The sequence below is a fragment of the Schistocerca piceifrons genome, chromosome X, assembly GCF_021461385.2.
Source record: "Schistocerca piceifrons isolate TAMUIC-IGC-003096 chromosome X, iqSchPice1.1, whole genome shotgun sequence".
In the NCBI taxonomy this organism is placed as follows: Eukaryota; Metazoa; Arthropoda; class Insecta; order Orthoptera; family Acrididae; genus Schistocerca; species Schistocerca piceifrons.
Window position 1 is genome coordinate 401,167,594 of NC_060149.1, and position 22,085 is coordinate 401,189,678.

General features: G+C 42.2%; 1 protein-coding gene across 2 annotated transcripts in view; it reads left to right on the plus strand.

Annotated features, from left to right (window-relative positions):
- LOC124721754 overlaps positions 1-22,085 on the plus strand; it is a 171,376-nt gene that overhangs the window by 94,581 nt on the left and 54,710 nt on the right. For both annotated transcript variants that reach the window (XM_047246856.1, XM_047246857.1), the window contains one exon: positions 6,705-7,768. In XM_047246856.1, the coding sequence (XP_047102812.1) occupies positions 6,705-7,768 (1,064 nt within the window). The remainder of the gene's footprint in view (positions 1-6,704; positions 7,769-22,085) is intronic.

Sequence of the window (22,085 nt, forward strand, 5' to 3'; positions counted from 1 at the left end):
AGTCCCCTGCCAAATTGTTCTGTATGTGAAAGCTAATCTTGAAAAGTACTGTATGGATTTTGATATGGTTTTCACTAACAGGAACTTGCACATTTGACATCTTGTATTTAAGGAAAATGATCCTGTGAGAAGCAGATTTGTTGGGCTGTGGAGTTTGAACCATTCCCATAGGTACATGAAAAGAAGCATAGATATGTTGCCTTTATTCCTGATGCTGGAGGCATATCCTTTAAGAATGGAAGAATTTTAAGAATGATGTTAATAAGGAGTCAATTGAAATTAGGTTGGCAGACAAATGTGATTAGTAGAGGTAATGGTATTTCTCGCAGTAGGACGTGGAAGCCTGTATTATTGTACATCAAAGCACAAAATTCTTTGGTGTGGCTGGCCCAAGTGTTTGAGGATAGTCTTTGTTCTGCTAGGGGCAGTGCCACAAGCCCAGTCGCCAGGGCAGTAAACGTGGCGGGCAGCACACGTGCCATGTTTGGTACAGGGGCTATGTAGGATGACACCGAGCAATGTGTCACAGTGATTAGTACACTGCACTCGCATTCTGGAGGATGACTGTTCAAATCTCTGTCCCTCTATCCCGATTTATGTTTTCCATGATCTCCATAAATCTCCAAAGGCAAATGACAGGGTAAGTTCTTTGAAAGGTGATGGCTGATCCTTCCCCATCCTTCACTAATCAGGATCTATACTCCATCTCTAATGATCTCATTGTCAACAAGTAGTTAAACACCTTCCTTCCTTCCATTTCTTCTTTCCTTCCATATGATAATGGTACCCAGCCTTAACATAATTTTCAATGGGACTCGGCAGCTGCAGCGATGTCCCTCCTGAAGATGGCAGACAGATGGATCACCAAAATTTGTGTTGTGTTATTGCCCTGCTCTGATGATTGGTATTAGTGATCTGCCATATTGAATGTTTAGAATGTGCCTTTGCTGCCTGCAGCAGCACACTCCTCAATGGCATAGTGTTAGCCTACCAAGCCACAAAGCTTGTTAATGTAAGTCGACTTGGGTAATACTCTAGAAAGTCTGATATGCATGCTCCTCTAATTCTTCAAGGGGAATGTATCATTTGTGGTGAATTAAAAAAGTTGATGTTAATGAACCTAAGATGGCTGAGGTAACGAAAGCAGTACAGTGTAAGAAACATAACAAAGCCAGTAACTAAGCATTTGGGAAGGAAAGCTGTTTTAATACTGACATTATTTGCTCTGTTACAGCCAGTATATACAAAGGCAGGCTTTGTTCACAGCTATGCCCCTATAGATCTTGTCATAAGTGTTGTTAATAAGATCAACACTTTGCCACTTAAGGACTGGGGAACGTGCAACAAATCTGTCAAATCTACCTATGAAGATGAAAAATGTTATCCATTGCCTCAGGTTTGCATTAACTGTTCTGGTTTGCACCTTGTATGGTTAGAGGCTGTTTAATTTACACTGAGGAAAAGAAAATTGAAGAACTGGAAATTACGAAACAAATACCATATGCAGAAGCAAAGTAAACAAATAAAATGGTGCAACTATCTATATTTTGATCCTCATCTGCTTCTATTGAGCAAAATGCTTTCTGTCCAAGTGTGTTTCCCGATGTAAGGCAAGTTTCTCATCTCAGTACAAATATTTTCAGGTAGCAAACTATCGTAAAGGACGCCACAGATGTTATCCGATAGAGATACTAATTGTGAATTATTGCAGTGGATACTGATATCTGCCAGGGCCAAATGAAAAGTCTCACAAGTCCTCCATCCCACAGTTTCCTCTGTACAAACAAGTATTGGAAGCTCACCTTGACAGAAAGGAAGGAGAGGGAGAAAGATAGACTTCTGTTATCAAGTGGTTTCCATTTTTCAGTGCAATTTGAGACAGTACTGCTTCTAATGCAGGCAAGACCAATTTCTGTGTATTCAGAAGAGACTTCCACAGTAATTGTGACCATACTGGTTATAAAACTAGTTCATTGGGATGTGAAGCTAGTTGCTCAATAATATTAAAATGTAACCATCGTGGAGGCTGAAGTAGCAGTTTCACTTTGGAAGATGCAATCACTTGCTGACAACAAAGTCTGTAACACACACACACACACACACACACACACACACACACACAGAGAGAGAGAGAGAGAGAGAGAGAGAGAGAGAGAGAGAGAGGGGGGGGGGGATAGGATCATCTAAAATGCTTTCACAGACCTATGGAATGACTGAAAGCCACAGTATTTCTTAATTTTGTTTTTTATAGAACTGCTATAACCTTGTTACAAAGTTTGTGAAAACCAAGGAAAATCCAGTTCAGGATTACCAGATTAGTTACCAAATGTCGAGCATGCTTCACAGTTGGGAGTGTTCAGTGTGGACTATATGCCTCTCCTGGGTACTATCCACACACTACAGTATAAAGTAATGAAAAGTTTAGACCTGATGGCATGTTTCCATTGGTTGGCAGTCTGAAGCCTCTCCTTTGCATCCATTTGGATTGCAAGACGTATAGCAATAGCATCTCCACCATGAATAATTTGTTTATCCAACTTCACCTCACTGTGTTTTGAAGATGGATATTAAGCTCAGCAGTCATTCTCATGACAGTGGACATGTTATTAGAGATAATAATCCTCTTTAACTCTCTCCTGTTTTTCATCAAGTTTACTTATTTGTAACTGGGTTCCCTGGAATTCTTCTCATTAAATCCAATAGTTAACTGCTACTAAGTGTTTTGAGTGAACTTTGAATAACGATACACAACATTCCCAAAGTAGATTTGAATTTTATGGCATTTTAATTTCATTGCTTATGTTGATGATTTTTTTTTTAAATAGTATAAACTCTCACTTGTAATAATACAGATCAGTTAACTCATATAGATTACAATGAATCTAAATAACGTGAATGAATGGAATAATGCTTGGTACGAACCCGATAAATGTCTAATTATAACTTAATTCGTCTGACTGAACATAATGAATGCTCTGCACCAACTGACTGTATAAACATTACTCAGTAAAAGCACAGCCATGAGTGAACATTACAATGTTGGACACAGGCTCATTATGTGAATGTTGCTTGATGATTGCGTAATGTGGACTGACTTCAAGTAAGTGACTACATAGTGCTGGCTGAAACAAAACTTTATGTGGTGACGGCAAAACACAGATAGACTGACAACTAACTACACACGACTGAATCTTGGTGGTAACTTACTATAGAAATATTACCCTATGAAAACACAACCGGGGCTGACTTTAAATAGTGCTTTCTGACTAGGAATTTTACATAATGAGTTTTGGTTGCAAAGTGACTGTGACTGTGACTTTGTGCAGTGTACCTATTTAAAGGCACACATAATGACCTTTATAATATGATCAAATAAAGGGTAGTTACAAGGGTACTTCCCCCAAATTATTACTTTTTAAAAATAAAAAAAACTGTTTCTTTTTTAAAATAATTACATAATTTTAGAGGTTGAATGCTTACATTTTTCCATATAATCTCCAGTTCAGTCACTGGATTTTTGTAGATGCTGTGATGGTTTTTGTATGCTCACATATGCTGCTATATCATTGAGGAAGACTTGAACCAAACCTTTCACCTGATTATCAGAGCTGAATTGTGTTCCCATGTACTTTTGCCTTAGGATACAGGTGGTAATTGTTGTGTGCCAAGTCTGGACTATAGGGTGGGTGGGGGATGATTTCCTATTGAGACACCGAGCGAGGTGGCGCATCGGTTAGCACACTGGACTCGCATTCGGGAGGACGATGCTTCAAACCCACATCTGGCCATCCAGTTTTAGGTTTTCTGTGATTTCCCTAAATTGCTCCAGGCAAATACCACGATGGTTCCTTTGAAAGGGTGCGGCTGATTTCCTTCACCATCCCTGACATCTTGTGAGCTTGTGCTCCATCTCTAATGACCTAAATGTCAGCAGGGTGTTAAACTCTGTCTTCCTTTCCTCTTTCTTCCTTCTGTTGAAACATTTGCAGGAGAGCAAAAGTTTGATTGGCGACATGTGGGCAATCATTGTCAAGGAGAATGCTTACACACTTGCTTGACATTCCTCTTCTCCAGTTCTGCTTTGCCTGTCTGAGTCTTTTCAGTGTTTCACAGTACCTATCAGTATTTACTGTGATCCCAGCAGGCATAAAATTGACCAACAGTACCCCTTATTGATTCCAAAGCACAATTGCCATGACTGTACTAGCAGACTGTGTTTATTGTTGTTTGGTCTAAGTTATTAAGTGGAATGCCCAGGTTTCATTATGCATGACAGACAGTTACAAAAAGTTGACCTTTTTGTCTGCACAGTGGTGAAGAAATTTTTGGAAAGAATTAACTCGTTGCTGTTTGTGGTTGTCCTATAGCATTCGTGGTACTCATCTTATGCACACCTTCCGATATTGCAACTTTTACATTAAAATCCTGTGAATGGTGCTTCAGGAAACCCTAGGAACAAAAATTCAGGTATTGTCGAGAGTGATCTGCTGGTCTTCACATGTGGATTGCTCAACCTTCGTGACTGTCTGATCAGAAATTGATGGTCTCCTGCTCCTTTATTTTTCATGAATTTCAATATGACGGGCTGTAAACTCTACACCACTAGTGAACATTTTTGACATCTATGCACAACTCTCCATAAACATCCATCTCTTAGTCATGAATTTCAGTCGATTCAACCCCTTTGTATTCAATAATGAAATCACTGTATGAACTCTGCACTCAATATAAAAGTCCAATGGGAGCTCCATTGTCAACATCTGCCAAGCTGAGACAGAGAATCCTCGTGAGGCCCATACATGCTCGTTTGGGGGGTGAGTGAAGCATCGATCACAACAGTGAGGACAGCACACTCACAAACAGTTTCTCTGTGAAACTTCCTGGCAGATTAAAACTGTGTGCCCGACCGAGACTCGAACTCGGGACCTTCGCCTTTCGCGGGCAAGTCCTCTACCAACTGAGCTACCGAAGCACGACTCACGCCCGGTACTCACAGCTTTACTTCTGCCAGTACCTCGTCTCCTACCTTCCAAACTTTACAGAAGCTCTCCTGCGAACCTTGCAGAACTAGCACTCCTGAAAGAAAGGATATTGCGGAGACATGGCTTAGCCACAGCCTGGGGGATGTTTCCAGAATGAGATTTTCACTCTGAAGCGGAGTGTGCGCTGATATGAAACTTCCTGGCAGATTAAAACTGTGTGCCCGACCGAGACTCGAACTCGGGACCTTTGCCTTTCGCGGGCAAGTGCTCTACCAACTGAGCTACCGAAGCACGACTCACGCCCGGTACTCACAGCTTTACTTCTGCCAGTACCTCGTCTCCTACCTTCCAAACTTTACAGAAGCTCTCCTGCGAACCTTGCAGAACTAGCACTCCTGAAAGAAAGGATATTGTGGAGACATGGCTTAGCCACAGCCTGGGGGATGTTTCCAGAATGAGATTTTCACTCTGAAGCGGAGTGTGCGCTGATATGAAGGTCCCGAGTTTGAGTCTCAGTTGGGCACACAGTTTTAATCTGCCAGGAAGTTTCATATCAGCGCACACTCCGCTTCAGAGTGAAAATCTCATTCCGGAAGTTTCTCTGTGATCTTCAACACTTTAGAGACCTTTCTTTGGGCTTACCCTCAATAGAATTTTAATAGTAATATAAAAGACAGAACAAGCAGACAATATAGATATACATTAGGCAGCAAAGTTATGTTGATTAACAATGGCATAAATATCGTCAAAATTTTATAATGATATGTTGTATTTGATGTAGCAAAATTCTGGATGTGCAGTTGTACCCTGCGATTTAGCAAAGCTCACCAAGAATTTTCTGAAAACTCAAATTTGTAATTGAAATATTTCATTAACTAAAATGTTATTTTAATAAATTGTGCATTTTAGAAACAGAAAAATTGCTTGTACAATACTAAGACACTGGAGTTTCAAAAGGATTATGTCCTAAGATTCTGGAAACAGACAATTTTGAATAAAGTTCACTTTTTAAATACACTATCTTCTGAAAATATAAGATGTTCTTTAGAAAGAAGAAATAACAGCCTTTAAATAAGGTATGTCCGTTGTAGAACAAGTAATTATTAACAGAGTCAAATGTTCAAGTGCACATGGTATTCACAAGCAGTAAACTTTGCATATTTCATTAAAGAAAATGTTTCCTCATGAACAACTGACAGCCTGCAACCTACATACATTTTTGAAAAATATGGCTCAGATAAGAATTTGGATATTTGATGTGTAATTCTATTGTATGTATATGTATTTGATATGTATATGATATGGATTAAGTACGGAAAAGAGAGCAGAAAAAAAGTATTTAAATTATGAGTAGCATTATAGCAAGGAAAGCAATTCCACCTTGCTAAGTTTCATTGCCTATCAGTAAGTTTAGTTTATTCTCCTCCATTGTGTCTGACAGGTTTCACATTGACTTTGTACAGTGGCATTACACTACAGACAGTTTATCTTGACACCCCTGGTATGTTTTAGACTGTTATCACAAATATGGGCACCTGTAAAATTAACTCCTAAATCACAGTGTATCATCAAAATACCAAAATAATTGCAGTTCTGCTGGCAGCACAAAATGTGTTAATGATTAATTATTACAGATAGTCTCACCTATGCACGTTTATCACATGAGCTTTAAATTTATGTAAGTTAGTACAAAGAAATTGTACAGTGATTTTAATTCCACAGGCCAGGCAGAAGCTACCATAACAAGTGAGCCAAATGTAGCTGGTGCATCTATTTCAAGCAAGATCCCCCTCATAGATATTGCTGATGATGATGATGATGATGATGATGAACCAGCAACGTATCCTGAAAATGAACCAGCAACAGATCCTGAAAATGAACCAACAACGGATCCTGAAAATGAACCAACAATGGGTCCTGGATATGGACCAGCAACGGATCTTAGATATGGACCAGCAGTGAATCCTGGATATGGACCAGCAGTGGATCCCAGATATGGACCAGCAGTGGATCGTAGATATGGACCAGCAGTGGATCGTAGATATGGACCAGCAGTGGATCGTAGATATGGACTAGCGCTGGATCCTAGATATGGACCGGCAGTGGATCCTAGATATGGACCGGCAGTGGATCCTAGATATGGACCGGCAGTGGATCCTAGATATGGACCGGCAGTGGATCCTAGATGTGAACCGACAGTGGATCCTAGATGTGAACTGACAGTGGATACCGGATATGGACTCGAAGTGGATCCTAGATATGGACTAGCAGTGGATCCTAGATATGGACTAGCAGTGGATCCTAGATATGGACTAGCAGTGGATCGTAGATATGGACTAGCAGTGGATCGTAGATATGGACCAGCAGTGGATCGTAGATATGGACCAGCAGTGGATCGTAGATATGGACCAGCAGTGGATCGTAGATATGGACCAGCAGTGGATCGTAGATGTGGACCAGCAACAGATCGTAGATGTGGACCAGCATCGCATACTGGATGTGGACCAGCATCGCATCCTGGATGTGTACCAGCATCGCATCCTGGATGTGTACCAGCAACGCATCCTGGATGTGTACCAGCAACGCATCCTGGATGTGTACCAGCAACGCATCCTGCATGTGTACCAGCAACGCATCCTGCATGTGTACCAGCAACGGATCCTGGATGTGTACCAGCAACGGATCCTGGATGTGTACCAGCAACGGATCCTGGATGTGTACCAGCAATGGATCCAGGATATGTGGATGATGATGATGTAATTGAATTAAGTGATGACTCATGTGAGGTAAGTTTTTCCCCTGCAAGATAATTCATTCATTTCACAGATTTATTTAAAATGTTTATAATAATACAGGGTGTTTCAAAACTTCAGAGTCAACATTATATAGCATTCTAAACTGAGTACTTCCAGGTAAATAGTGAGTGGCTGGAAATTCACATAAGTAACTTACACCTTATGGCAACAGCTTCATTGCAACTGTTCGTTGTATTACAGTGGCATGTAAAATTTTGCCGCACAATATCAGATGTCTGTGTTCTGTGTAGTACAACTAGGCAGGCAGCCAGCCGGGACCCTGCTAGCGAGTTTCATACATTGACAACTTTATGCAAACCTAAAGGAAAAATTCTGCTTCTGAAACAATGTGGATGATTGTATATCATGTTTCAAGTAGTGCCACCAATGTTGATGCAAGAACATATGCGGTGTGTACTTCACATGCATTGCTCATCCAGAGACCGTGTACCCCTTAAATATTCATTTTCAGCCATGGCTTCCTTATCTCATTTTGTTATCCTCTACCACTTGTATAATATTCACCCTAAATCTTTGGGGCACTTTATAGTTGTGAGGAATATTTTCAAATAATTTTAAATAATTAAAAGAAATTGTTCATTGAGATGACAAAAGTCATGGGATAGCTCCTAATACTGTGTTAGACCTCATTTTGTCCAGCATAGGGCAGCATCTCAACGTGACATGGACCCAACAAGTTGTTGGAAGTCCCCTGCAGAAATATTGGTCCATGCTCCCTATGTAACTATCCATAATTGTGAGAATGTTCCCAGTTCAGGCGTTTGTACTTGAATTGACCTCTCAGTTATATCCCATAAATGTTCAATGTGATTCACGTCAGGTGATCTAGGTGTCCAAATCATTTGCTCAAATTGTCCAGAATGTTCTTCAAACCAGTCGTTAAGAATAGAGGCCTGGTGACATGGCTTGTTGCTTGGAAATATGAATTCCATGAATGGCTGCAAATGGTCTCCAAGTAGCTGAACATTACCATTTCCGGTCAAAGATTGGTTCAGTCGTACCAGAGGGCCCAGTCTGTTCCGTGTAAACACAGCCCACATCATTATGGACCCACCAGGATCTTTCACAGTGCCTTGTTGACAATTTGAATCCATGGCTTTGTGGGGTCTGCACCACACTCGAACCCTGCCAGCAGCTGTTACCAACCTAAATCAGAACTCATTTGACCAGGCCACAGTTTTCCAGTCATCTAGGGCCCAACAGATACAGCCACGAGTCCAGGAGAGGCACCACAGGTGGTGCCGTGCTGTTAGCAAAGGCACTCGCATTGGTCGTCTGCTGCCATAGTCCATTAACACCAAATTTTGCCACACTGTCCTAACGGATACGTTTTTCATATGTCCCGCATTGACTTCTGTGGTTATTTCACACAGTGTTGTTTGTCTGTTAGCACTGACAACTCTACACAAACACTGCTGCTCTAGGTCATTAAGTGAAGGCTGTTGGCCACTGCATTGTCCATGGTGAGAGGTAATGTCTGAAATTTGGTATGCTTGACACTGTGGATATCAGAAAATTGAATTCCGTAACAGTATCTTAAATGGAATATCCCATGCGTTTAGCTCCAAATACTATTCTGCGTTCAGTCTGTTAGCTCCCATCATGCAGACATAATCAAGCCGGAAACCTTTTCACATGGATCAACTGAGTACAAATGACAGCTCTGCCAATGCACTGCCCTTTTGTACCGTGTGTATGCAATACTACTGCCATCTGTATATGTGCACATTGCTATTCGTGACTTTTGTAACCTCAGTGTATATCTATGTATTTGTTTTTATAGATATTTTCATTTAATTGCAAAATAAGACAAAAATGTATCCGTATGTGTTTCTTTAAAACTCTTTTGTCCAATTTTCGAGATACTTTGGTTTTTAGATTTAATACAGTATGTGATCAAAAGTATCCAGACACCTGGCTGAAGATGACTTACAAGTTCGTGGCACCCTACATCAGCAATGCTGGAATTCAGTATGGTGTTGACCCACCCTTAGCCTTGATGACAGCTTTCACTCCCGCACGCTTATGTTCAGACAGGTACTGGAAGGTTTCTTGGGGAATAGGAGCCCATTCTTAATATAATGCTGCACTGAGGATAGGTATCGATGTTGGTCGGTGAGGCCTGGCATGAAGTCGGCGTTCCAAAACATCCCAAAGGTGTTTTATAGGATTCAGGTCAGGAATGTGTGCAGGTCAGTCCATTACAGGGATGTTATTGTCATGTAACCGCCACAGGGCATGCATTATGAACAGGTGTTCGATCATGTTGAAAGATGCAATCACCGTCCTCAAATCGCTCTTCAACGTGGGAAGCAAGAAGGTACTTAAAACAACATTGTTAGCCTGTGCTGTGATAGTGCCACACAAAACAAAGTGTGCAAGCCCCCTCCATGAAAAACATGACCACACCATAACACCACCGCCTCCGAATTTTAGTTGGCACTACACACGCTGGCAGATGACATTCACCAGGCATTCGCCATACCCACGTCCTGCCATCAGATCGCCGGATTGTGTACCATGATTCATCATTCCACACATCATTTTTCCACTGTTCAATCATCCAATGTTTATGCTCCTTACACCAAGGGAGGCATCGTTTGGTACTTACCTTCATGATGTGTGGCTTAGGAGCAGTTGCTCAACCATGAAATCCAAGTTTTCTCACCTCTCACCTAACTGTCATAGTACTTGCAGTGGATCCTGATGCAGTCTGGAATTCATGTGTGATGGTCTGGATAGATGTCTGCCTATTACAAATTACGACCCTCTTCAACTGTAGGCAGTCTATTGTCAGTCAACAGACGTTGTCGGCCTGTACACTTTTGTGCTGTATGTGGCCCTACACATGTCGACTTCACTGTCACATCGGAAGCAGTGGACCTAAGGATGTTCAGGAGTGTGGAAATCTTGCTTACAGATATATGACACAAGTGACACCCAATCACCTGACCACATTCGAAGTCCGCGAATTTCGCCGAGTGCCCCATTCTGCTCTCTCATGATGTCTAATGACTACTGAGGTCACTGATATGTAGCACCTGTCAGTAGGTGTCAGCACAATGCACCTAATATGAAAAACATATGTTTTTGGGGTATGTGGAAACTTTTGATCACATAGTATATGTGGGAGGAAGATTGGGGTTTAAGCTTCCAATGAAGAGGTGGTCACTGGAGACTGAGCACGAACTTAGGCAGGGCAAGGATGGTAAAGAGAATTGACCATACCTTTTTTATGAGCAAATGATCCCTGTATTCCTTAGAGTGACTTAGGGAATACACTGAAAATCTAAATCTGGTTGGCCAAACAAAGAGTTAAACCCCACTATTCTCGAATGCAAGTGCAGTGACTTAACCACCTCATCCTCTATAGTCCTCTTTCCTTAGCATAATCTCTCATTATGGTGTGCTGTAGTCTGCTGGTTCCTTACCACTAACAAACAAAACATACAGTCAATGGATCACCAATTTTGCTCATCTGTCACACAGTTGTAGTGTGTACTTGGATGCAACAAATACTGCTGCAGCATTTCCCCTTTACTCTTCTACCAATCACTTGTACAACTGCAGTGAATCACGTTCCTTTGGAAAGGAATGATAATTATTGAAGTACATTTGTGGCAAGTTATAATTGAGATACCATACAGAATCATGATGAAGTGATCATTTTTTTAATTGAAACATTCATTTGCATATTGCAGTGAAGTCAAACTTTGCTATATCTGCTTTCAATAACATACATCACATATTCAATGCATATATACAAATGTACAGATAAATAAATGTTCAGTTCTTCACAATTCCTTATTGTATCTCAATTATACCTCACCACAAATGTATTACAATGATGATGATGATGATGATGATGATTATTATTATTATTATTATTATTATTATTATTATTATTATTCTAACCAAAGAAACGGATACGAACAAAAAGTTTTGTGGAAGATTGGAGGGGAAGAAATTGATGTACCTCGGAACGCTGTACAGGCAGATTTTTACTCTGCCACCCTAACCAATTTTGATAGCGCCGCTGCTCGACAGCTGCCATTCTTGTATGATAATTCCACAGGTTCATAAAACTTTTAACCCCCAAGTCTTAAAACTGCTCAAAAAGTGTGTTGTACTAGAGTAGCATTTGTTACATCTAACTATGTACTTTAACTGTGCAGAAGATGAGCAAAATCTGTTATCCCTGGGGTGTATACTACCCTCATTAACTTAGTGTGTGCACTGTCGTCAGCTCTGGCTTAGACTGCACTGAAATAGTGTCTTAACAAATGCTGACCTAAATTATTATTGTTACATTATGGACGAATGAGTTTTGTTACTGCGTAGGGCAGCATTCTCAGCTACTCTAAAATTATTATTATCTGCAAGTGTGATTATGTGTTTCTTGCAGTCTTATAATCTATTTCATAATTATTTAATCAGTTGGAAGCAGTCTGATGTATGCATTTAAGATACTAAAAGTAGCATGTATGCTTTCCTTCTGATGGTACAGGTGTTAAGAACTCCCATGCTGAAGTGACAGTGACAGACAGATGTGTAGGTCCACCGCTCTTTTTTTGGTAAATATGAAAGATATCTCATTAGGATTCCCATCTTCTCCTGATCGTATTTGTTGGTCCATCCAGGTCTTAAGATTAATTACAAAAGAATGAGGGATTATGCCAATATAGTTGCAAAATGTGAGAAACAGTTAAGTTGCATTTCACAAATTGCTATGAGAACATTAATTTTTTCAGCTGTTCTTACATATTATTAATACTTTTGTTTTATACATCATCATTAATAATGTATAAAATGAAAGTCGATTTACTGAGCGAATTTTCCATATTGTACTTGCAGATGTTGGTAATCAATTAATAAAGAAATTTTCATAAATAATGGAGATGGTCTTGTGCACAGATAGTTCATACATATGCCCTTAATGTTATGGTAGCAAAAAAACTGCTGCTTCACCTATTGACTTCGGAATAAATGAGAAACATGTTCCAACTCTAGTGGCAGCTGCTGCAAGGCAGGTTTATTCGTAAAATTCCGAGAATACATATTCTGAGAAGAACCGAGTTATATATTATTCCCTCTAGCGTACCTCAGATGAAACAACCACAGTGATCAAATCAGAGCAATTTTAGATTATATGGAGCTTGCCAACTGTCTTTCTTCCCTTAAGTCATTATTGAAGAATACAGAAAAGATGGGAAATAATTCTACCATTCACCACACAACATGAGGTAGCTTGTAGATGTGTACAGTATCGCCGTTGCTACTGACCCTCGTATCGTACAGGCTTTTGTTTGTTTGGTTAGAACAGCTCAGTGTCGGTTAGACCGTCAGTGAGAGAGCACTTCGATTTCCTGCTGCTAATAAGGCGAGTACACCGTTCGCTTGTTACACATTTTTACGAGCTTCAAACAGGTACAACTTATTTTCAGTTATCTGGGTAGTTACTATTTTATTTTTGTAATTTCTTGCGTGTTTGAGTGCCTACTAGACACAACCTTTTATTTTAATAACAGTGTAGTGTACAGTATCGCCGTTGCTACTGACCCTCGTATCATACAGGCTTTTGTTTGTTTGGTTAGAACAGCTCAGTGTCGGTTAGACCGTCAGTGAGAGAGCACTTCGATTTCCTGCTGCTAATAAGGCGAGTACACCGTTCGCTTGTTACACATTTTTACGAGCTTCAAACAGGTACAACTTATTTTCAGTTATCTGGGTAGTTACTATTTTATTTTTGTAATTTCTTGCGTGTTTGAGTGCCTACTAGACACAACCGTTTATTTTAATAACAGTGTAGTGTACAGTATCGCCGTTGCTATCGACCCTCGTATCGTACAGGCTTTTGTTTGTTTGGTTAGAACAGCTCAGTGTCGGTTAGACCGTCAGTGAGAGAGCACTTCGATTTCCTGCTGCTAATAAGGCGAGTACACCGTTCGCTTGTAGGGTAAACATAGTCATGTGTAGGGACTGTGGTTGTTGTGAGCGGACGCAAGGAGAATTGGCCACTCTTCGGGGGCAGGTGGAGGCTTTGTCTGTTAGGCTCATCGAGCTCGAGGCGCAGGCGTCGGCTCGTAGTGGCGTTGGGGCAACTGTGGTGAGACCTATGCCTACTTCGGTGGCCTTGGAATCGCATGGAACCCCTGATGTCGCTGCGTCTTCCGCCAGTGAGCATCTTACCGGTCAGCCATCACTCCAGGGTGAATGGTGGACAGTGGTGGGCTCGCGCGTGCCTGGCCGAAAGGCGAAGGTGGGATCTGGCCGCGTGGCAGCTGCCTTACCCCTTTCCAACAGGTACGGGGTGCTTCCTAGTGGTGATGACATCGTTTCCGAGCCACCACAGGATGCCTCGCCTGTTGGGCCAGTGGCCGATTCTCCGGCAAGGTCCCGACAGTCACAGAGGGCGGGCCTATTAGTTATAGGGAGCTCCAACGTTAGGCGGGTTATGGAGCCCCTTAGGAAAATAGCGGGTAGGTCGGGAAAGAATGCCAGTGTGCACTCGGTGTGCTTGCCGGGGGGTCTCGTCCGTAATGTGGAGGAGGCCCTTCCGGCAGCTATTGAACGCACTGGGTGTGACCGGCTGCAGATAGTAGCACATGTCGGAACGAATGACGCCTGCCGCTTGGGTTCTGAGTCCATCCTTGGTTCCTTCCGGCGGCTGGCTGATTTGGTGAAGACAACCAGCATCGCACGCGGAGTGCAAGCTGAGCTTAATATCTGCAGCATAGTGCCCAGAGTCGATCGCGGTCCTCTGGTTTGGAGCCGTGTGGAGGGTCTAAACCAGAGGCTCAGACGACTCTGCGACTATAATGGTTGCAAATTCATCGACCTCCGTTATTGGGTGGAGAACTGTAGGGCCCCCCTAGACAGGTCAGGCGTGCACTACACACCGGAAGCAGCTACTAGGGTAGCAGAGTACGTGTGGCGTGCACACGGGGGTTTTTTAGGTTAGAGGGACCCCCCCTTGGGCGAAACGATAAAACGATAAAATACCTGACGGCTTACCAGAGAGGACATTATCATCGTTGATAAAGAACGTCCGTCCTCAGAGACCAAAAACAGGAAAAGTCAACGTAATATTGGTAAACTGCAGGAGTATCCAGGGCAAGGTTCCTGAATTAGTATCTCTTATTGAAGGAAATAGTGCGCATATAGTATTAGGAACGGAAAGTTGGTTAAAACCGGAAGTGAACAGTAACGAAATCCTAGACACAGAATGGAATATATACCGCAAGGATAGGATAAACGCCAATGGTGGAGGAGTATTTATAGCAGTAAAGAATTCAATAATATCCAGTGAAGTTATTAGCGAATGCAAATGTGAAATAATCTGGGTTAAGTTAAGTATCAAAGGTGGGTCAGATATGATAGTCGGATGCTTCTATAGACCACCTGCATCAGCAACCGTAGTAGTTGAGCGCCTCAGAGAGAACCTGCAGAACGTCGTGAAGAAGTTTCGTGATCATACTATTGTAATAGGGGGAGACTTCAATCTACCAGGTATAGAATGGGATAGTCACACAATCAGAACTGGAGCCAGGGACAGAGACTCTTGTGACATTATCCTGACTGCCTTGTCCGAGAATTACTTCGAGCAGATAGTTAGAGAACCAACTCGTGAAGCTAACGTTTTAGACCTCATAGCAACAAATAGACCGGAACTTTTCGACTCCGTGAATGTAGAAGAGGGTATCAGTGATCATAAGTCAGTGGTTGCATCAATGACTACAAGTGTAATAAGAAATGCCAAGAAAGGAAGGAAAATATATTTGCTTAACAAGAGTGATAGGGCACAAATCGCAGAATATCTGAGTGACCACCATCAAACATTCATTTCTGAGGAAGAGGATGTGGAACAAAAATGGAAAAAATTCAGAAACATCGTCCAGTACGCCTTAGATAAGTTCGTACCGACTAAGGTCCAAAGCGAGGGGAAAGATCCACCGTGGTATAACAATCATGTACGAAAGGTACTACGGAAACAAAGAAAGCTTCATCATAGGTTTAAGAGTAGTCGAATCATAGCTGATAAGGAAAAGCTGAACGAAGCGAAAAAGAGCGTAAAGAGAGCAATGAGAGAAGCATTCAACGAATTCGAACATAAAACATTGGCAAACAATCTAAACAAGAACCCTAAAAAGTTTTGCTCATATGTAAAATCGGTAAGCGGATCTAAATCCCCTATTCAGTCACTCGTTGACCACGATGGCACCGAAACAGAGGACGACCGAAGAAAGGCAGAAATACTGAATTCAGTGTTCCGAAACTGTTTCACTGCGGAAAATCGTAACACGGTCCCTGACTTCAGCCGTCGCACGGACGCCAAAATGGAAAATATTGAAATAAACGATATCGGAATTGAAAAACAACTGCTATCACTTAGTAGCGGAAAAGCATCCGGACCAGACGAGATACCCTTAAGATTCTACAGTGATTATGCTAAAGAACTTGCCCCATTTCTATCAGCAATTTATCGTAGATCGCTGGAAGAACGTAAAGTACCTAGCGACTGGAAGAAAGCGCAGGTCGTTCCCATTTTCAAGAAGGGTCATAAATCAGATGCGAATAATTATAGGCCTATTTCGCTTACGTCAATCTGTTGTAGAATAATGGAACATGTTTTGTGTTCTCGTATTATGACGTTCTTAGATAATACAAATCTCCTTCATCATAACCAACATGGATTCCGCAAACAGAGATCATGTGAAACTCAGCTCGCCCTATTTGCCCAAGAAATTCACAGTGCCGTAGACACTGGCGAGCAGATTGATGCCGTATTCCTGGACTTCAGGAAGGCATTTGATACGGTTCTGCACTTACGTTTAGTGAAAAAAATACGAGCTTACGGAATATCGGACCAGGTTTGTGATTGGATTCAGGATTTCCTAGAAGAAAGAACACAACATGTCATTCTTAACGGTTCAAAATCTGCAGATGTAGAGGTAATTTCGGGAGTACCGCAAGGAAGCGTGATAGGACCTTTATTGTTTACAATATACATAAATGACTTAGTTGACAACATCGGTAGCTCCGTGAGGCTATTTGCAGATGACACGGTTGTCTACAAGAAAGTAGCAACATCAGAAGACTCGTACGTACTCCAGGAAGACCTGCAGAGGATTAATGCATGGTGCGACAGCTGGCAGCTTTCCCTAAACGTAGATAAATGTAATATAATGCGCATACATAGGGGCAGAAATCCATTCCAGTAAGATTATGCCATAGGTGGTAAATCATTGGAAGCGGTAACGACCGTAAAATACTTAGGAGTTACTATCCGGAGCGATCTGAAGTGGAATGATCACATAAAACAAATAGTGGGAAAAGCAGGAGCCAGGTTGAGATTCATAGGAAGAATTCTAAGAAAATGTGACTCATCGACGAAAGAAGTAGCTTACAAAACGCTTGTTCGTCCGATTCTTGAGTATTGCTCATCAGTATGGGACCCTTACCAGGTTGGATTAATAGAAGAGATAGACATGATCCAGCGAAAAGCAGCGCGATTCGTCATGGGGACATTTAGTCAGCGCGAGAGCGTTACGGAGATGCTGAACAAGCTCCAGTGGCGGACACTTCAAGAAAGGCGTTACGCAATACGGAGAGGTTTATTATCGAAATTACGAGAGAGCACATTCCGGGAAGAGATGGGCAACATATTACTACCGCCCACATATATCTCGCGTAATGATCACAACGAAAAGATCCGAGAAATTAGAGCAAATACGGAGACTTACAAGCAGTCGTTCTTCCCACGCACAATTCGTGAATGGAACAGGGAAGGGGGGATCAGATAGTGGTACAATAAGTACCCTCCGCCACACACCGTAAGGTGGCTCGCGGAGTATAGATGTAGATGTAGATGTAGATGTAGATTACATATCATCATCTTAGAATGAAAACCTTGTATCTTAAAAAAATCAAAATTATATTTATTGCCTTATTAGGTAAAAAAAAAAACCTCGTATCTCAACTGTTAGTAAGGCAATGAGAAATAATAACTTATGTGCTGCACCCTAGTGAGGGGGGGAAAAAAAAACAACATACACTACTGGCCATTAAAATTGCTATACCAAGAAGAAATGCAGATGATAAACAGGTATTCATTGGACAAATATATTACACTAGACCTGACATGTGATTACATTTTCACGCAATTTGGGTGCATAGATCCTGAGAAATCAGTACCCAGAACAATCACCTCTGGCCGTAATAACGGCCTTGATACGCCTGGGCATTGAGTCAAACAGAGCTTGGATGGCGTGTACAGCTACAGCTGCCCATACAGCTTCAACACAATACCACAGTTCATCAAGAGTAGTGACTGGCGTATTGTGACGAGCCAGTTGCTCGGCCACCATTGACCAGACGTTTTCAATTGGTGAGAGAACTGGAGAATGTGCTGGCCAGGGCAGTAGTCGAACATTTTTCTGTATCCAGAAATGCCCATACAGGACCTGCAACATGCGGTCGTGCATTATCCTGCTGAAATGTAGGGTTTCGCAGGGATCGAACGAATGGTAGAGCCACGGGTCGTAACACATCTGAAATGTAACATCCACTGTTCAAAGTGCTGTCAATACGAACTATAGGTGACCAAGACGTGTAACCAATGGCACCCCATACCATCACGCCGGGTGATACACCAGTATGGCAATGACGAATACATGCTTCCAATGTGCGTTCACTGCGATGTCGCCAAACACAGATGCGACCATCATGACGCTGTAAACAGAACCTGGATTCATCCGAAAAATGACGTTTTGCCATTTGTGCACCCAGGTTTGTCATTGAGTACACTATCACAGGCACTCCTGTCTGTGATAACAGCGTTAAGGTTAATCGCAGCCATGGTCTCCAAGCTGATAGTCTATGCTGCTGCAAACGTCGTCGAACTGTTCGTACAGATGGTTGTTGTCTTGCAAACGTCCCCATCTGTTGACTCAGGGATTGAGATGTGTCTGCACGATCCATTACAGCCATGCGGATAAGATGCCTGTCATCTCGACTGCTAGTGATACGAGTCCGCTGGGATCCAGCACGGCATTCCGTATTACCCTCCTGAACCCACCAATTCCATATTGTGCTAACAGTCATTGGATCTCGACCAACACGAGCAGCAATGTCGCGATACAATAAACTGCAATCGCGATAGGCTACAATCCGACCTTTATCAAAATCGGAAACGTGATGGTACGCATTTCTCCTCCTCACACGAGGCATCACAACAACGTTTCATGAGGCAACAGCAGTCAACTGCTGTTTGTGGATGAGAAATCGGTTGGAAACTTTCCTCATGTCAGCACGTTGTAGGCGCCAACCTTGTGTGAATGCTCTGAAAAGCTAATCATTTGCATATCACAGCATCTTCTTCCTGTCGGTTAAATTTCGCATCTGTAGCACGTAATCTTCGTGGTGTAGCAATTTTAATGGCCAGTAGTGTATATTGCTAGGCAACCGTGTTGAAGTGAGGAAACCATAACATAACTTGTGATGTTTGTTGTGTGTGTTTTAATGGTTTGTGGCAGTTTTCAACAGTGGGAAGAATATGTTTGTCCCTGCTAAGTATGTACAGTTATATTTATCTTTAAGTTAAAATATTAATCAATATTCCTGATAATTTTACCTCTTAAATTCTATAATTGTATGTTAAAACCAGGTATAAAGATAAGGTTAGATAGAATGAAGAACTTGCAATTCAAAATCAGTTCATTTCACCTCCTGTAAAATTTGTTTTTTTGGGGCTTTCATTATAAGCTGACAGTATGTAGTGTCATATTGTCGCAAAAGAAGCGGAGTAGCACAATCGCCATAGTGTAGTGGTTAGGACACCAGACTGTTGCATGGAGAGTCGTGAGTTCAAAACTCACCTGAACTGTGAAATTTTAATTTCTATATTCGGTTCGAATACGTTCTAGAAGTATCCACAAATGGCAAGAATCATTGTACTGGAATGTTCTGTAGCTGTATATATATATACCGGATGTGTTCAGGTCAGGCTGGAGGCATTTCGCTCCACTAGTGCTGAATAAACTTTCGTTAAGTGAAGTTAGTTTTCGTCATTAATTTGCATACGCCTTCCTCTACGTGACGTTATTCTGGTGGAGGCACTGGGTATTGGAACTCAAGATAGCGCACATTATCGACGACACAGTTGCTCCCATCAGGCCACAACAGAGCTGGCATTTACGTGGCAAGAAACCTGAGTTCGAGCCATATTCAACAGATCGCAATCTATCGGAGACAGAACAAGAAGAGGACATTACGATGACAGCAGCTGTGTGCAACCACATGAGACATCCTTCCGGGTTCTCTGGTGACGATGGCCAAGATCCCAACAAGTGGCTGAAGATATATGAGTGTATAGCCAAATTTAACAAATAGGATGACACTGTGTGTTTGGCTAATGTATTTTTTTATTTGAAGGGCACTGCGAAGCAATGGAATGATAACAACGAGGAGAAGTCCACAAGCTGAGAAATATTCCAAGCAGAACTGTGCAAGTATTTTAGCGACACACGATGACAGAAGTGCAAGGCTGAAGATAAATTAAAGTGCAGGGCAGAGCTTCTGGGAGAAACTACCGTATCCTACATTCAAGGCGTCATGGAGCTGTGTAAAATAGTGGATCCTAGAATGAAGGAGGAAGATAAGGTTGCACATTTCATGAAGGGTGTTGCTGAGCACATGTATCAAGCCCTACTCTTGAAGGAGGTTTCAACAGCAGGTGACTTTGTAAAATGGTGCCAGTGCATAGAGACGATGCATCAAAAAAGAATTACATGCAAGAAGTTTCAACGGCTTCCAAACGTAGTATCAATGTCTGTGATGGACGAAGAAACTGATCTCACAAGTGTTCTTCGTCAGATAGTGAGAGAGGAAGTTCAGAAGGCACTTGGATTGCACGGCGAGCAAAAAAACAGGGACGCTTCAAGAGGCCATAAGGGAGGAAGTGGAACAGACATTGATCCCAATCTCTTGTCCTTCATTTCCCTTTAAAATGGTAAAAAAGTTGAGACCCAGGCGAAGTTACATTCCTACAATGCCGCATGAAGAACCTGTTTGGGCACCAAGGAAGACTGACGTCTGGAGGACCCGGGATAACCAATCAGTATGTTTTCACTGTGGACGACTGGGACATGTGGTGCACTATTGTCGAGAAAGGCGGCGGATATTTGATGACGCCCGCACCAGAAGACAGCAGACCGATCTTAGCCGACGCCAACTCTGGGACGACGAAGATCAACGAGAAGATGTGGGTGCAGGACGACGTAGGTCACCATCACCGCAAGCTAGCCATTGGAGAGGACACTCTCCAACATGCCGATCAAGGTCTCCATTGCCGTATAGAAGCTCCAGCCGATCACCTAGCTGCCATAACCTGGAAAACTAAAGGGTGCGACCTTCATTGGAAGTTAGGCCGCCGAAGAGAAAAATCCTCTGCCGTCAATCACTATAAAAATGATAGGAAACTATGTCCATATCCTCATGGATGGCTGACCAGCCCAAGCTCTTGTGGGCTCTGGAGCATCATATTCACTAATTTTGGAGAAGTACCGTTGCCAGTTGCGGAGAACTTGTAGCAAATACTGAGCCATTAATTGCCAAACAGCTGAGCGTCATAGAAACCTCCCATGCCGAGTCTGTGGGCGAAATTAGCACTACCACTACGAGACAAGATCTTCTAGCTCGACTATCACCGGATCTCACTAAGGAACAACAGAAGAAGCTTCTTGCATTCTTCAAGAGTTCTCTGAATGCTTCAATCCACAGGTTAAGAGCAAATTAGACTAATCAGCGGTGAAGCACTGGATTAGCACTGGAGACCATCAACCAATAAGCCAGAGAGCATACCGTGTGTCATCAACAGCACGTTGAATAATTCGCGATGAGGTAGAGAAAATGATGAAGAATGACATCATTCAGCCTTCACAGAGCCCATGGTCATCACCAGTGGTTCTCGTCACCCTCTTCCATGAATTGATGATACACTAGATTGTCTGAAGGAGGCTAAGTTTTTGTCATCCATGGACATGTACTCGGGATACTGGCAAATCGAAGTAGATGAGGCTGATTGTGAGAAAACTGCATTCATCACCCCTGAGGGCCTGTATGAGTTTAAGGTAATGCCGTTTGGTTTGTGTAATTCACCAGCAACTTTTGAACGAATGATGGATGATCTTCTAAGTCACCTGAAGTGGACGATGTGTCCGTTTTATTTAGATGACATTACAGTGTTCTCAGAGACGTTGGATGAACAGATAAAAAGACTGAGGGCCGT